We start from the raw sequence: 16190 nt of genomic DNA, 5'->3' as shown, positions 1-16190 counted from the left end.
AATATTTCTTATTGGGCTACTATAACAATAAACTGAAATGATACGAATAAGATGCAATTTAAGTCAACATAAATATGCAGTAGGGTGGAGGAAGATGGGACGCCTTTAGCATATAATATTTAAATATCTTGATCGTGTTTTAAACAAATAACAACGGTCTGTGGGAGTCTGGAGGATATAGTTTTATAATTCGTGGAATGTTCTTTGTTTACTAACAAATGAGGCGAGAAAATGGAATAAGATCTGTCCCATCTTCCCCAATCTTTTTATATCGGTATTGTTGGGCATGCAGGCGTGCAGGAACAAGTCCAGTGGTCGCGTCCATCTCAACGTATAACGACTCCATAACATAAGGCCGACAACTCAGTTTATTAGCGTACAATCGAGCGGCATCAGAGTAGAGAGAAACGCGATGACAGCAAGAGTACAAGAAAGCTCATATTGTCATCTAAACATAGAAAATAGGACTTTTTTTGCAGAGTAATGTGTATTATTTAGATATTTATCTGCACATATTCCTAAGATGCATTCCGTAAGCTCTGGAGCGTTAATGGGCAGCCGATGGGATAGAGCATTTTTGCGGTCGACTGAGACAGACACTTGATAGACGTAATGAGTTAGAAGAAAGCTTACAGCGTTTTTCAGAAAACGAGCGATAATTTGACCAGTGTCCGTCATTGTTTCTTTTTTCCAGGGCAAATAGTACCGTGTTCTTAGCTATACCTGAGAGTAATACGTTGCAGAAGCATCAGCCTAGGAACCAAAATATAACCGGTCAAGATATGAAAAGTCGGTGAGTGTTATTTGTGGATAATGAAAAAAAATCTCGTGGGCTTAAGACCTTATTACAAAATACACATTGTCATTTTGTATATAAACGTTTAATTAAGGGCACAACGCTGCAGTTTTAAGTACAACTTATCAAATGTGTTTTATAACTGTACAGTATTACTGGCCGTATTTTAGCCATGATTACCAGTGTGTAGCATAGTGTGAGAACGGAAGCCGTTTTTGTGATGCTTTTCTATTGTTTATAGATGAGGTCCTTGTCAAGGACCTGAGATTTAGGCAAGATTTGGCCCATTACCCTAACACTAGAAAAGCCCATTTAAGTCCTTTGTGCAATCGGTACCGCGACATTGCACCGCACACAGACGGGTATTTTTTGCACCTTTTTTATCCTTACGTGTATGATTTTTGTTTTTGATATGGCTTATACATTGGACAACCAAATAATGACCGCTGGGTTGGAGTAATGTCCGTTAAGTGTCTTGCCCAAGGACACGTACGCCAATCAGTGTTACACTTTGGTTCCGATGCAAGCGCCTATACCCACTGAGCCACGGCACCAGACTGAAAGTGATGCTTTTTTCCGGTTGTTTTGTATGCTGAAGAACGTTTGTTTTTAGTGAATAACAATATGGATAATTAGTTCGATCGATTTTTAACTTCTCACATTTCTGTTAATTTAAACGCGCGCAAAAAGATTAAGTTTACATTTGTACTTACATATATATATATACATTGAAAAATAATAATTTTCATTTTTCCACAGTGTAACATGGGACCGGCCAATCGAATTCATATTTTCACTTCTTGGTTACATGGTCGGCCTTGGAAATCTATGGCGTTTTTCCTATCTTTGTTTTAGAAACGGAGGAGGTATATATTTGAATTTATCTTGTGTTAAAGTAGTAATACACATGTATTAAACCCATAAGATTGTACATCTACATCGTTTCGTACAAATCTGTTAACGCCTTTGCATTCCAGGAGCGTTTCTGATTCCTTATCTCTTGTCGGTGGCTGTGTTTGGACTCCCCATGTATATATTTGAAATTGCGATTGGTCAATTCACACAGCGCGGGAAACTAAATGCGTGGGACAGAATACCATTAATGAAGGTTATTAAAATTTCGCTTTCGTAACTACAGCGATGAACATACTCTAACCAATATCCCAGATTCCATGGCGTGCCACGCTGGAATAACTTAACCATATAGAATATGTAGTATATTGAAAGATGCGGGACACTTTTAGCACATGATATTTGAAACAATTAACAACGGTCTATATTCTATATGAATTGTGAGGATACGGTTTTATAATTCTTTAAACGTTCTTTGTTTACTACCAAATAGGCCGGGAAAATAGAGCAAAAAAGTGTCCCATCTTCCCCCGCTCTACAATTTATAACAATGCTGTATTATTCCAGGGTTATGGATACGGATGCATAGTCATGACCACTATGTCCATTGTGCCTTATATGCTGGTTATGGCGTGGGGAATAATTTATCTTTATCATTCATTCACAACACATGACCTGCCTTGGACTGTCTGTGGTAAGACGTTAATGTTTTACTAACAAGTACAAAAGTCGTTCAACTTCCAAGTGCAAGAGTCGGCATTGAATTCAATTGAACAGTGCGGTGCTTTCAATGTTAAGTAACGACCGCCTAGGCCCTATAGGGATAGGGCGACAGGAGTGTCGGTTAGTTTTGATAAGAGCCTTTATTATCGCAGCTGTGCGGGTGGTTTTAAAATGCTGCAAGCGTTTGATAAGAACTTGGTCTAACCGTGAACCACGGGGGCGCTTATGGGACTTGCTCAAATTCCAATTATAGTTAATCGTTGGCAATTCAATAAGCTAATGATGTATTTATCGCAATTGTAATTTAATTCCAGACAACGCGTGGAACACGGAGCCATGCATCGCATACAACGGGTGGGTTAGCCATACCAAGTATATGAACGAAACTAACTTGTTCGCAAACGAGACAACACCCACTGACGCAACTATAAATGCAACATATTCTGATACTTCACTTGCCCAAGCACAGTTTTGGAGGTGAGTGTAAATGTGTATAGGTTAAAAAGATTTTTTTAGCGAGTACCTGGTTTCTGATAATGACGAATTCGGTCACAATACAAGACATACAATGTAACACAAGCTAAGTATTGTAACTCTACACGTTTGTCGTAAACACTTTGTAAAAAAACACTCCTTGAACGGCGTCAAACTGCTATAACTATAGGCCTCCCTTTCATTTATAATTCACCATGCGAAAACACACTTAAGTAATTTCGACTCAATCAGCGCTAGAAAGATGCTGAATGTGAAATTATATTTTTGAGGTACTACGTATTACGACTTGCCAATAACCGAAACGACTTCTATGGCGGCTTCAACTGGCCGATGCTGATTTGTTTGGCGATTTCCTATTTGTCCATCATTGCAATCACCATCAAAGGAATCAAATCCAGCGGCAAGGTTCGAATATTAATCGCACTTTTACTTAAAATGGAGTTTTCTACTCAACGCCGAGGGGGAGTCAGTTTTCAACGCATCGAACTCAGACGACTTCTCAAAAAGTTGAGCTCTAAACACGCGATGATGCATTTGTTAAATTTTGTGTTTATCGTTGCAGGTCGTCTATGTGACAGCTACATTTCCATACGTCATGATTATGGTGCTGCTAATAAGAGGCCTAACATTGGAGGGGGCGTTGAAAGGAATCAGCACACTTCTTATACCAAAATTTGCAGAGCTTGCCAAAGCTCAGGTATAGGTGTAAAAGATAATGACTAATCATTACTAATTTTGCATTAGAATGCCCGATTTCATATATTTGGGGGGGAGATGGGACACCTTTCATTCTATTTTCTCGTGGCATTTGGTAGTAAACAAAGAACATTCAAAGAATTATAAAACCATATCAACGCATATACCGTTGTTAATTGTTTAAAACACGGTCAAGATATTTAAGTATTATGTGCTTAAAGTGTCCCGTCTTCCCACCCTACTACTGTATACTGTAACATCAATAAAACCTAATTTTCCTAATAGGTTTGGATCGACGCTGCGTCCCAAGTGCTCTACACTTACGCAATCGGTTTCGCAAGTTTGACAACATTTGCAAGTTACAATCACTTCAATAATAACTTCTACAGGTTTGTACATTAGCTGTTTAAATGCTCACTAAGCACAGCAGCTGTTAGATCACGCCGTCTGCTCTTTTCGTAGCAAAACCGCTCGTAAATACCCCCCGGGACTCGACCGATTACGTAATTTCCAGTCGGTCTCTAATACAAAGAGTCGTATGTTGTTTATGAATAATTCAATAAGTCTTGGTTGCCCTTCATTTAAAGTGAATGCAATCAGTTTAAATATGACATTTATGGTATACAGACAAGCGCTTATACTTGTGCCCGTCGGCGCCTTCACGTCAGTTCTAATGGGATTGATGACTTTCTCATACCTCGGTCATATGGCTGCCATGCAAGGCGTAGAAATCGACAAAATTTTAAAAACTGGTAAGTAACAAGTAACTTTCATAAAAAAAATTCATAAAAGTTAACTTAAAAAAAAGACTTTACACAAAAGCGGTCTAATAGGTTGTATATACGTGGACCAATAAGTTGGTTTATTCGCACCCTATCCCACCTAAAATAAATACTTAAAATCAGAAACTAAAAAAACACCTACTATATTGTATCTATATATAGTACGATGGGGGAAGATAGGACACTTTTTCATTTTATTTTCTCGGCCCATTTGGAAGGGGAACAAAGAAAATGCAAAGAAATATAAAACCGTATCCTCGCAACCCCATGGACCGTTGTTAAATGTTCAAAACACGATCAGGATATTTAGATATAATGTGCTAAAGGTGTCCCGTCTTCCCCACCTTACTTTACACTGTTCGTGCTTTGCAGAACGACCTTTCGTCGTCTTGTTAAAAATATTGTTTCGCTCATATCATATATTCCAGGCCCTGGTTTAATATTCCAAGTCATACCACTCGGATTCTCGATGCTGCCATTTCCCCAATTATGGTCTGTGTTATTTTTCGTCATGTTCTTTTTCGTAGCAGTGGACTCAGTGGTAAGTTTTGTATATGCAAAGAGAGTTTTGCTAAAAATGCCCCCGAATTTTGGGCTAATGAATATTTACATTAGTTTTCATTTTGTTTCATATATTTTACCTTGTTTTTTTTTGTTGCTAAAATTGCCCTTTGAGCTAATATATTTTTCATTAGTTTTCAGATTTCGACGCCCTCGTTTCTACAATCACTGATATTTTTCCGAAGTTGAAACTGACCAGAGGCCGCAAAATATTAACAAACTTGGGACTCGGTTTATTTCTGTTTAGTATAAGTTGCAGCCTGTTGAGTAACGTAAGGATATAATATATAGTTTTCTTTTTTACACATCTTGTCAATTTGTATGCCTGTAACTTGAACGTGAGAAAATTACGTTATACTGCTCATAAATATGGTACTGTGGGGTAAGATGAATACCGTCAGAACGTAATATCTAATATTTCTCAATCCCATTTTTACTCATAAAACTAAAATATCATCGCGTTTAGACTGTTGGTTGTTTTGAAAAAAAGGTCGCCATTAATTCATAAGACCGCTTTTATCCCAGCGTAAACGTACATTTCCCTGACACAATAAGATCAAAAATGTCCGTGTCGGGAGTTATTGTACGTCGCGTTTAACCTATTTTTGCGTGCACCTAAAGTCCTAAACGTTTCTGTTTTATTACACCAACGCTTTTACTTTAGAGTGGAATTTACATTTTCGAGTTCATATTTTACTACGGAGCCTCTGGAATCATTCTATTATTGCTCGCTTTCTTCGAGTCGATATCGGTGGGGTGGCTGTGGGACGTAGACCAATTTGCCGCGGACGTTAAACGAATGACTGGAGATCAATTATCAGTTTGGTTTAAGCTGAGCTACCGGTATTTCATTCCTGTAATTACATCGGTGAGTAAAACGAAATATAAAATGTGAACCATTGTACACTGCATGGCAATTTAAGTTTAAAATATAGTTGGTTTGTTTTTTTAAACAATAATTCCTTTTTTAAATATAATATGCTGCTGCTTTAATTAGAAATATGAGTTCAGGTTATACATTATAATCATTTTTTCTGATTCCATCTGTAATTTTTATTTAATAGGTAATGCGGTTAACTCGTAAGTGCTCCGGCATTTTGTAAAGCTGGCAGCGACAAATAGTTTATGGTTTCCTGTCCACTTGTGCAAGTGGTGTAAGTCAGTAGGAATGGTTTTAATGACGTCATTATCGTGCCAATGACGTCGTTGCCCCGACAAAGATTAGTTGCATATTTTTTTAAACATTATAATGTTTCTAAACGTTTTGTGTAAAATTTCCGTTTTCGACTGAATTTACTTAACTTGACCCTCTAAATGTTTTACTTCACTCCGTATCTTATAGATTCTGTTTTCGTTTCAGTCAATTTTTCTCTTTTACTGTGTTAAATGGACCCCTCTTAAAGTGGCGGACTATACCTATCCAGTTTGGGCGAACGTTCTTGGTTGGGCTTTATCTCTATTATCACTGCTGTGGATACCAGGGGTTTTCATTTACGTTCTAATGAATGGACGCGGGTCCATTAAGCAGGTCATTATAGAAATATCAAGTGTCTTAAATTCGCAGTTTTGTTCACGATTTCGGAATGTTTTTATTTACGGAAAGAATAGCTCTAATGGATGAGCACGTTAATTAATATGTTAAGAAGGTCAACTGTTTGTCACTTTAAGTTTCCTATAGAACTATAAACTTTACATCGAAAATGAAGTGCTTGAAAATTTATCATCGCGTGTCGTCATGACACGAGGGTTTCTTATTTCGTTTGCACTGTTAAGTTACCACGAATAAAATTTAGTGTAAAAAAACAAACACACCGTTCACAGTATATTTTGTACAAAATAAGACAAAACAGATTTAGGCGTGTTTTGGGTACAGTACCGCGTATATACTTTAATGTGGGGGAAGATGGATTCCGTTATTATATATTATCCCATATTTACTAACCGCGTTTTAACAATTAAACATCGCTGTTTTAGAGTCGTGAACATACGGTTATAAAAATCTATAAATATTCTTTATTGCTGCCAAATAGGAGATAAAATAGTATGAAACATTTTCTATTTTACCCCAACACATTTAACAATGAATTTAAACGTATATTTGGTCTCTTTAGTAACACTCAAATCACACTTTTGTTAACAGAGGCTGGCACAAGGCATTGAGTCGAAATTAGCAGACGGAGAATGGAACAAAACTCCAAAATTAACCGAAAACGACACCGAAATGGAATTCCGACAGAATGTTATATTGACATCGATATAAGACTGGATCGGCTGCATATGTATTTAATGATCCTTCGTTCGCTATGCGGACTTTAAATTATCCTCATAATTCTGTGGGGGAAGACGGGACCAAATATAATGATCGTTTAAACAATTAACAACGGTCCATAGTAGGCGTAAGGAATTAATTTTGTAATTTTTTAAATGTTCTTTTTTACTGCTAAATAGGACCAGAAAAAAATGAAAGGTGTCCCATCTTGCCCTACCCTACGATATTACGGCGTTTTCTAAACGCGGAGATCGACAGTGTGATTTTGCTTATGAAATTCTTAGCTGGATTATTTCAGGTTTATTTGTATATAGTTTATCGTATAGCATTCCGTTTGCTGTGCGAACATCATTATCCTCATTTGATTTTTTGTTGTTTCAAAACAACTATTTTAATTTAATATTAAACGTTCTCGTTAGAGAACTAGCAAATAACAAATATGCATTGAAGCAGTGTTGTGTCCTCTGTATTCTTACAATAGGACGTGCTATAGTACCGTAAGATGGACATTATAGCATAAGATGTTGCATAATTTTTCTTATTTTTGTAACAACCAAACCTCTATTAGAGTCGTGATACTACAGTTTTATTATTCTGTAAATCATTTTCCCTTGGGATGATAAACGGAGAATAAAAACATGGACCATCTTACCCCAACCCACTATATTTAATGAGATACCTGGAAACAAGATACCGTCAAACAAAAACCTCAAAATATTTTTATAAAGCTGTTTACTGTATGCAGTATGGTTTGACCTCCAAATGGCCAGCAGTGTACGTTTTGTCAATAATGATATTTAAGTTTAAATAAATATATCCAGAAAATGTTTGATGTTGTAAATTTTTATTTCAGATAAAAACTTAAACGGTTTACATTAAAATGCTTTATTTGATGTATAGGAATAATTTGGGGAAAGACTTAACGGACATTGTTCCAACCTATTGATTATACTGATGGGTTGTTCTTAAAAACATATAAAAAGAAATGATCACCCAAAATTACATATGTGATAACTATTCCATGTGCAGGAGGTGTAAAACAGAACACAATTGTTATAACGACCGTCATTGTCCAGCGACGTGGGAATAAATAAGTCCCAATCATTCATAAATATTGTCACAGTGATTAAAAAGAACATTGAACAAATATATGGCTTATAGAAAACAGAATCAGTATAGAAAGACGGGGTAAGATGATGCTGTTTGCATTTATTATACCATCTTTCTTGATAGTGTTATTAGCCTACCAATTAAAAACGTTTTTCGAGGATATAGTAATACATACATCAAGAAATGTTTTTTTTTACTCTTAAATGGGAAGATAAAATAGAATAAAAACATGTACCATCTTACCCCAACCTACTATATATGTAAACAAAATTCGTTATTAAATAAATTCACAGTAAATTGATTTAAAAATTTAAATTTCCTAAAAAATGACGCTTGATTCGAGATGCATGGTGCTGAACTGCCTCTCCATTGTGATGCGATCCTGTCTTGCATAGTCATCATAAGCAGCATTGTGACTCGACACATTTTCACTAGTGCTAAGAAAATCTGGTTGAATATTGGCAAGAATTTCGTTCGAAAACCCCAAGTTTGTTTCACTGTAAAAAAAAACAAATAAAAACTATATGAGCAGTTGCTTTCAGGTATATCATAAGCCTAAAAAATATCTTCTAAAAAAATTACAAAATTGCCGAAAGATATTTTTTAGCACAAAAATACGGCAAAATTTATTAAATTTTGACGGCAAATTCATTTTTTCTCACGGTTCTGGGGAGGTCGGGTGAATAGAATGATCTGGAGTTGTGGAGTTTAAGCGCTTTTCGTATTCCTCCTCTAGGGTATTTCCCTCATGCATCTTGCACACCTAGAAAAAAGGAATACAACATAAACCCCTTTTGCATGGTAAAAAGTTAATGCGAATAGGGATCCTATTCGCATTAACTGAAAAGTTAAACTGTCCTGCCACGATACTTTTTTTTACTCACATAATGCGCATAATACTTGCATAATGCGAGTGACAACCAACCCTCTATGATGTTATGCTTGCTAACTTTGTTTTTGCGAGTAAGTATGCAAGTACTTACGCGCATAAAAGAGACCATGCAAAAGGGTAATATTCATACACCTTATCATACCCAATGTTACATACATGGTAACTGGTAAGCGAGCATGAGGTGTAGAAACAAAACACCTGTGTTAAAAGTCTGTTATTGCTTTGCTACACAAGGATAAATAAGTCAATCCAGAAATGTTCTTAGTAGGAAATTTAAATATTTGGAAATTTTTGTAATACCAATTTATAATTGCACCTCTAAATACTGTTCCTTTAAATGCCTCTGCCGACTTGGGCTCAGAGAATATCCTTGTTTTCTTCTGTATTCTGGTTGAATACCTTGACAACTATTGACATCAGGACCTTTTAACTGGGAAATATGGGAAGTTAAGTTTTACCAGAATAGCAGTTTACAATACTTGATTTGAATAAGAGACTGCTAATATAAAGTATTGAGGGGTTACATTGATACAGTTAGCACGAATACCTTATATTAAATATTTAAGTTTTTATAACAAACAATCAGGCTCTGTTACAGTTTTGAGGATACGATCATACAATTCTGTGAACTTTATTTTTGGCTTTTTGTACCTTTACAGGTTTTTAAGACATGACTATGCCACAAAATCAATACATTGAGTAAAAAAAACAAAAAAAAACGTAACACCAATGAATAAAAGTAATGAACCAATATAATATAGGTAATTTACTTTTAATAACACTAAGATATATATTACATAATTGTTTAAGTGCCTGTTGTCCTTCAAAGCTTAAAATAAAAAGAAATCTCAATTGTAAGTGATCTCACAATAGCTTTAGTGATGTAACAATAGCTGTTTGTCAACCTTTATTAGATCACAATACATGTCATAAAGACACTTGTAAGACAATAAGATTGCTTCAAGATCTACTCTGGTTGCTACATAAGATCTCTTTCACATACTTAACTCGAAAACACTTTGCTTTCTTTTAGGTTTACCCTTTATTCTTTAAATTTTTTCACAAATTCTGTTTAAAAATGCCACCAGGCAAACCTTTGTCATTTAATAATAATAATAATTAAATTTAATATAACAAACTTTCGTTTGGTAAACTTTGATAAAACAGTGTTATTAGTACTTGGATGGAATATGTAATATAAAAAAGACAGTCATTCTATTTAAATCACTTATTTTCTTCGCGAGGATAAAGTAAGTTACATTCATTTATTCAATCATAATATAAAACAAATCAACTCACAGCCACAGGGCGTAACGGCTTCAACTTTGCTTTTAATAATCTTCCTTGCCGTGAATCGAGCCTCGGTGGGTCAGGCATCCTTCTGAACGCGTGTCGTATTCTTGATACCGTAAATGCTGTCATAGCTCTCATCTCTTCACCAGGATAAACCATCTCATCCTGTGGGTATGCATGGTGTAACATTAGAAGTGAATGAGGGCCGGGCACATTATACTTGTTAGCAACATAGTTTTAAGTGTGCCACATTATTCAATGGGTTTTCTATTTTACAATATTGACTATGTCGTCTGCCCGGTATTGCAGTGTATTTTTCCATTAACTTTGCAAATGCTAGCTCAATTTCTTCACACCTGGCTGTGGGCCAAATCTGGCCTAAATCTCAGGTTTTCAAGGATTTTACCCGAACAGAATAGAGCATAATATGTACGTGGCTTAGGTTGCAAGAAAGAAGCAAAAACACCACAGGTTACACGATCTTGTCTATTTGACCACCTTCCACAATAACAAACAGTGCAATAAAACTTACATTGATTTTATAATTAGCATCCATTGTAAGAGCAGGTACTTGTTTAAACGGCATCTTCACAAAATGGTTTGTCTTTGCTTGTGGAAGTTGTTCAGTTTTCCATCGAGACGAGTTACTACTGATGGCTCGACTGCTTGCGGATCGATTCCATACTCGTGCCTTGTTCGGTGATGTGGAACTGAAACAAATGAACCATGAAATTTGACTTGCATTCATGATTGTAATTTTTACAATTTTCAGATATTGTGCAAAATGTTTATTGTCCATGAATTTCAAAAAGTTTGGCTATAAGCCAACTTAATGGCTTTAATCCGAAGTCCCATACAGGATAAAATATAAAAGCATCGTTAATTAAATATATGCAATACACTTATTTGTAGCCAACCAAAGAATAATATAGTGCACACCTTGTATTTGTACATTCATTATTCCTAGCAGCTATCACTAACTTAGGTAACTTCATAATGATAGCTACTAGATGGATTCTACTTTATAACAGATAAAACAGATAATTTATAACTAAAAATATATATATAGTTTTCCTGTAACAAAAACACAATCCTGCAACCTGAGTATTAAGTACTGTTTTAGCATTCTCAGGCCTTGATTTAGAACAACAGTAGCAAAGGCATAGGGAAGCTATCCTTCCCCATTCTGTACTTAACCATAAATGTACAGATTTATGTAATATGTGACCTTAAAATGTACATACGCCATGTATCAGTAATAATTTCAAAGGCTGATGTTGTATATTTCGATAAGTTTGTTGACACAAAACAATATTATCTTGTTAAACTGAGCTAACAGCCCAAGCTTAACAATAGGCCATGTTTTGATAAGAAACATAAGGTGTATTGGGTGTGGGTTTAAACATGGATCATCTGACTGAGTTTTGACCTTAAATAAAATGTTTAACTCATTTGTGTGAAGGGAAGGTGTACTTTAAGCAGTCATTTTAACCAGGGCTGTTTATCATTTATTTTAAGTTAAGGACTAAGTATGAGCATTACAGGAGAATCCATTTAACATTCTTTTCAAATAAGTGACAGATGGTGCTAGTTATTGGCAAGATATATCTCTTTAAAATACCATTAGTTGGACTAGATTTTTTGCTGTTATAATAGCAGTTATGATGAAGGATAATTGACCAAACAATATTTAAGTATAGCTATACTAGATTTGGGCTAGATGCATTAAATATATTACAGTTATGTTATGAAAATTTGTTAAAACACCCGAGTTATTATATATATATATATATACATATTAACATATATATACATATAAATTCAATCGAAATGATACTATTGTAAGGACTTACGATCTATATTCCCCGTATGTTCGACTTTGTGCAGAGTTTGCTGCCTGTAGTCTGGATTCAGGTCGCTCAGTAATGAACACACCTGGTGAGACCTTGTAAACAAATATATATCTATGTTTTGGTTTGTAACTTTAAATATTTAAGATTTACCCAACTAAAAGATAGGCTATTTGTCTATATGTGTGTGTTTATAAATCAATTTAAAAAAGATAGGATCCTTGGCTATATATCGAGTTTTATAATGTGTTTATAAAATTAAGCTTTTACATTTTTTAACATTAATAGGATATTTATGTTAGAAATCACCTCGAAATAACGAGGAGCATTCCGCTCTTGCCTACGAACTCCAGATCGCCTTCGGTGGCCAGTTTGTTGAGCAAGCGAATCAATAATTTCTTGTTTTCGTTGATGCAGCTCCTGGAGTCGCAGACGTCGCTCCGCGCCCCCCTCTAGTAGGGGTCTTTGGCCGCGACGACTTTGACAAGAAGCGAGTAATTGTGGGTCAGGGGGTACGGTTACTACGGCAACATTTTGACTGTTGGAACGAGACACTAAAATGTAACAGATTTGATTTAAATTAAACTAATTTAAAGTTTGGTTTTATATAGTTAGTTCAAAACCAACAGATTATTTCAAACTCAACTCAAATTAATATAAATAAATTTATTGCTATAATTTACCTAATCTATTTTCTTCAGCACTTTCCTTTAAGGGTTTCAAGCATGGGCTCTTTGCAGCTTTGGTGCGATATGAAACAAATTCTTCTTTAGCAACCTAACAATAAAACACCTATTAAATTGTTTATTCGGAAATAACAAGAAGGGCTGGCGGCCAAGGCAGTGGTTGAAGAGCTGCCTCTAAAATGTCTAGATTGGCTTACTTCCAATTGGTTGGATTTTTGTCTGTTACGTTTCTGTAGCACCAGAAACGAAATGCGAGAGTATGCTTGTGCAGCAAATATTATTCATCGGTATGGATTCAAAATGTGTTGTTGCTAGTTGCTACCACTAGTTGCTGCATGTATGTCATTGTGGGCAAAGAACTTAACAAAAATTGCTCCAAACCAGTGGTCCCATATAGGTTGTCTAAACTGTCAGCAATAAGTTACTTTCATTTATTTATTTTTAATATATATCAATAAACATCCCTACTTCATGTGTTTCATATTCCTCGATTGGAAAATGTTGTTCTTGAAACTTAACAGTTGCAGTTTCTGGCGTGCAGATTTCAACCTGAAAAAAGTCAGTTGTATTTTAATGAAATTAATTGGTGTTAAAAATTGCATTGAATTGTTGCTTTTGTGGGTGTGAAATATTTAATGCTCTTTTTTATAAAAAAATGGCCGGTTATTTATAACGGAAAGTAATTATTCATTAATGCATTTTATCAGTTCAGTTTTCTGTGTACATTGAGCTTTTGAGTTCTCCCCCTAAAAATATTAGGATAACATAAGAAAAGTTTAAAATACAGTTTATATAGCAATTAAACCTTAAAGGAAACCAAACATTTTGTATACATATATCTTTACCTTTTTAACTTGTATATCATGAAAAGTTGGATTCAAAACCGATTCTTTTATCTCATCTGATTGTTCTGGTGTTGCTGACATTATAAATTATATTAGTAGCAACTTAAATGGGGAAAAAATATTACAATATAGCAAAACCATAAAATAACATACTACTACTACACATATGTTAGATACATATAGTAGGGTGGGGGAAGATGAAACACCTTTTTATTCTATTTTCTCGTCTCATTCAGTAGTAAATAAAGAACATTCAAATAATTAAAACCACGTATTCTCACGACCTCCATATACCGTTGTTAATTGCTTAAAACACGATCGGGATATTATTTGCTAAAAGTGTCCCATCTTCCCCCATCCTACTATAATTATTACATCAACTATTCATATTTTATGCATTCTACCGAAACCTACAGCGCCGCTGTAAAAGACTATCACTAGACGATGCTTAGCAAACGTCCAGTTTAACAGCAAACACATTGTTGAAGCCGCCTGGCTTACGTCGTAACTAAAACAAATCGTATAGTGCTGCCCGTTACCGAAATGTTCAATCTGTGTTGAAATTTTATACACTATCGAAATATAGTCTTGGTATTTGTGAAGCATAAAATAAATTCTTTATTTTAGCACATTAAAAATTAAAGCATATTAAAACACTAATTTTATTGTTTTTTATTTATAATTAATCGTATGGGAACATAAGGGGTATACCCCAAAACGAAATACCACCCGAAATAATTTATTAATTTACCTCTTTTTGGGGCAATTTTCAAGAAAATACTTCTTACTACTGTATTTAAAACCTAATGTTTTACAACTTAAATATATATACAAAACACTCATTGTATGGCAGGTATTTATTAACAAATATAACTCAACAAATAATAAAATGTTTAACAAGAATATAACAGACTTCATTTAATTTGGCTAATTCTAATGTGGGGAATAAAAAGTTACCGTTCATTATTTGTAAAAGTACAGGTATAACTGAAAGCTTACGTATGTTAGGCTTACATATGTTATATACAGTTAGGTATCATTCAAATACAGTTCTGTGGCAGGTAAGAAAGTATGATTTATCCAATTTATAACTTGGTGTCAATATTTTGAATTTACAAAGTAAAATGACAGTGCGCGAGTGATTGCAATATTTCTATGATTTTAACCAGGGGTGAACTTCGACCGCAGACTTGTCCCGATCTCCGTAATCATATGTTAGCTCTTCCCCTTGATCTATATCACGCTTGGCAACTATAACCAAATGTGGAAGTTCTTTGTTCGGGTTATCAAGTGTAGGAACCCATACAAGTCGTGTGAGACAATTAGGGGTCCTTCGACTGTGGTTTAGTAAACGACCAAGTCGATCGGATTCTGCTGTTGCGTCAATACTAGGAATGTAAAGTTGATGGGAGAAAAATGGATTAGAATGACTTTGATACATTGGATATTGCTTTCCAAATTGAGTATTACATTGTAAAAATTAAATGTTAAAATAGTAAATAAATAACAGGTATATATATTATATCAGAAATAATAACATACAAAATTAATTTTACTGTTAAATTTACAGTTGAATATCTTACCAGTAATTGGTATTCCTTGCATTAAAGTAATACATGTAACAGCCCACAGATGTGTCTAACGCATATTCACTTTCACGTGATTTTGCTTCATGCCATGAGATAAGATCACCTGCATATTCAACAACATATTCACCCCTTGTGAAACTCCTGAAAGAAAAGTTGTTGGTATGAAGCAGTTAGAAACATATCAAATTTGTCATAAAATACGGTAATTCAGTTACCTGAAAAAATTGCACTCAAAATCCTGTTATAATACAATGCAAAAGATAACTATGAAAAAAAAAAGATAAAAAAATACACAGGTCGTACAAACTCAGTGATACTCTAAATGTAACAAGTCACCTTTTTGCAACGACCCCCCTTCCTTTATCTTTAAACTCCACAATTTCTAAATCCCCTTCATATTTTGATTGAACAGCGTTTATTATTTCATCTGCAAGTTCTTTCTGTAACAGAATAATATGTTTGATCATATTCTTATTTTCTTAAATTATAACTGCTTGATAAATGCAGCTTAAAGTTACAAATAAATAGATTAAACATTTTTCAGTTCTTTCTTATAGTTCGAAAGAAAACGGTAGTTGTAAAACCATTTATTTAGTATTAGATTCCATGAAACAAATACCTTAATTAATGATTTGGTTTTTCTCGAGCTTCGTCGAATTGGGTAACATTCTGTGATCGCGTGACTTTTAACAGGAGATGCTTTTACAGATCTTTAAAGAAGTAACAAAAGTTAACATGTACAAAGGAAAAC

At 34.7% G+C, this 16190-nt stretch overlaps 3 protein-coding genes across 3 annotated transcripts in view; 1 reads left to right on the top strand and 2 right to left on the bottom strand.

Moving 5' to 3' along the window:
• Window positions 1-242: 242 nt before the first annotated feature.
• Window positions 243-7627, top strand: LOC100182375 (creatine transporter-like). Its single transcript, XM_018814491.2, has 14 exons — window positions 243-793; window positions 1556-1662; window positions 1774-1904; window positions 2216-2342; window positions 2686-2848; window positions 3136-3271; window positions 3429-3563; window positions 3848-3951; window positions 4190-4314; window positions 4773-4885; window positions 5040-5177; window positions 5570-5773; window positions 6266-6433; window positions 7046-7627. Exons 1-14 carry the CDS (start codon window positions 783-785, stop codon window positions 7163-7165), a joined length of 1782 nt encoding a protein of 593 aa, XP_018670036.1. The 5' UTR covers window positions 243-782; the 3' UTR covers window positions 7166-7627.
• Window positions 7628-8001: 374 nt separating this feature from the next.
• On the bottom strand, window positions 8002-13985 carry LOC100180036. Its single transcript, XM_002125464.3, has 10 exons — window positions 13851-13985; window positions 13474-13554; window positions 13003-13096; window positions 12629-12873; window positions 12323-12414; window positions 11002-11179; window positions 10476-10634; window positions 9493-9606; window positions 8947-9047; window positions 8002-8781 (listed from the first exon to the last, which is right to left on the bottom strand). The coding sequence occupies exons 1-10, from the start codon at window positions 13929-13931 to the stop codon at window positions 8604-8606; spliced, it is 1323 nt and encodes a 440-aa protein (XP_002125500.1). The 5' UTR covers window positions 13932-13985; the 3' UTR covers window positions 8002-8603.
• A 704-nt stretch (window positions 13986-14689) lies between these two features.
• LOC100176062 (N-lysine methyltransferase KMT5A-A) overlaps window positions 14690-16190 on the bottom strand; it is a 2478-nt gene continuing 977 nt past the window's right edge. The window contains exons 2-5 of the mRNA XM_009862228.2: window positions 16059-16149; window positions 15776-15879; window positions 15434-15580; window positions 14690-15238 (exon numbers count right to left, since the gene is read on the bottom strand). Coding sequence (XP_009860530.1) covers window positions 15004-15238; window positions 15434-15580; window positions 15776-15879; window positions 16059-16149 — 577 coding nt within the window. The 3' untranslated portion in view covers window positions 14690-15003. The remainder of the gene's footprint in view (window positions 15239-15433; window positions 15581-15775; window positions 15880-16058; window positions 16150-16190) is intronic.

The sequence above is a fragment of the Ciona intestinalis genome, chromosome 12 (genome assembly GCF_000224145.3).
Source record: "Ciona intestinalis chromosome 12, KH, whole genome shotgun sequence".
NCBI classification, from domain to species: Eukaryota; Metazoa; Chordata; class Ascidiacea; order Phlebobranchia; family Cionidae; genus Ciona; species Ciona intestinalis.
This window is presented reverse-complemented; position numbering and strand designations above follow the sequence as displayed.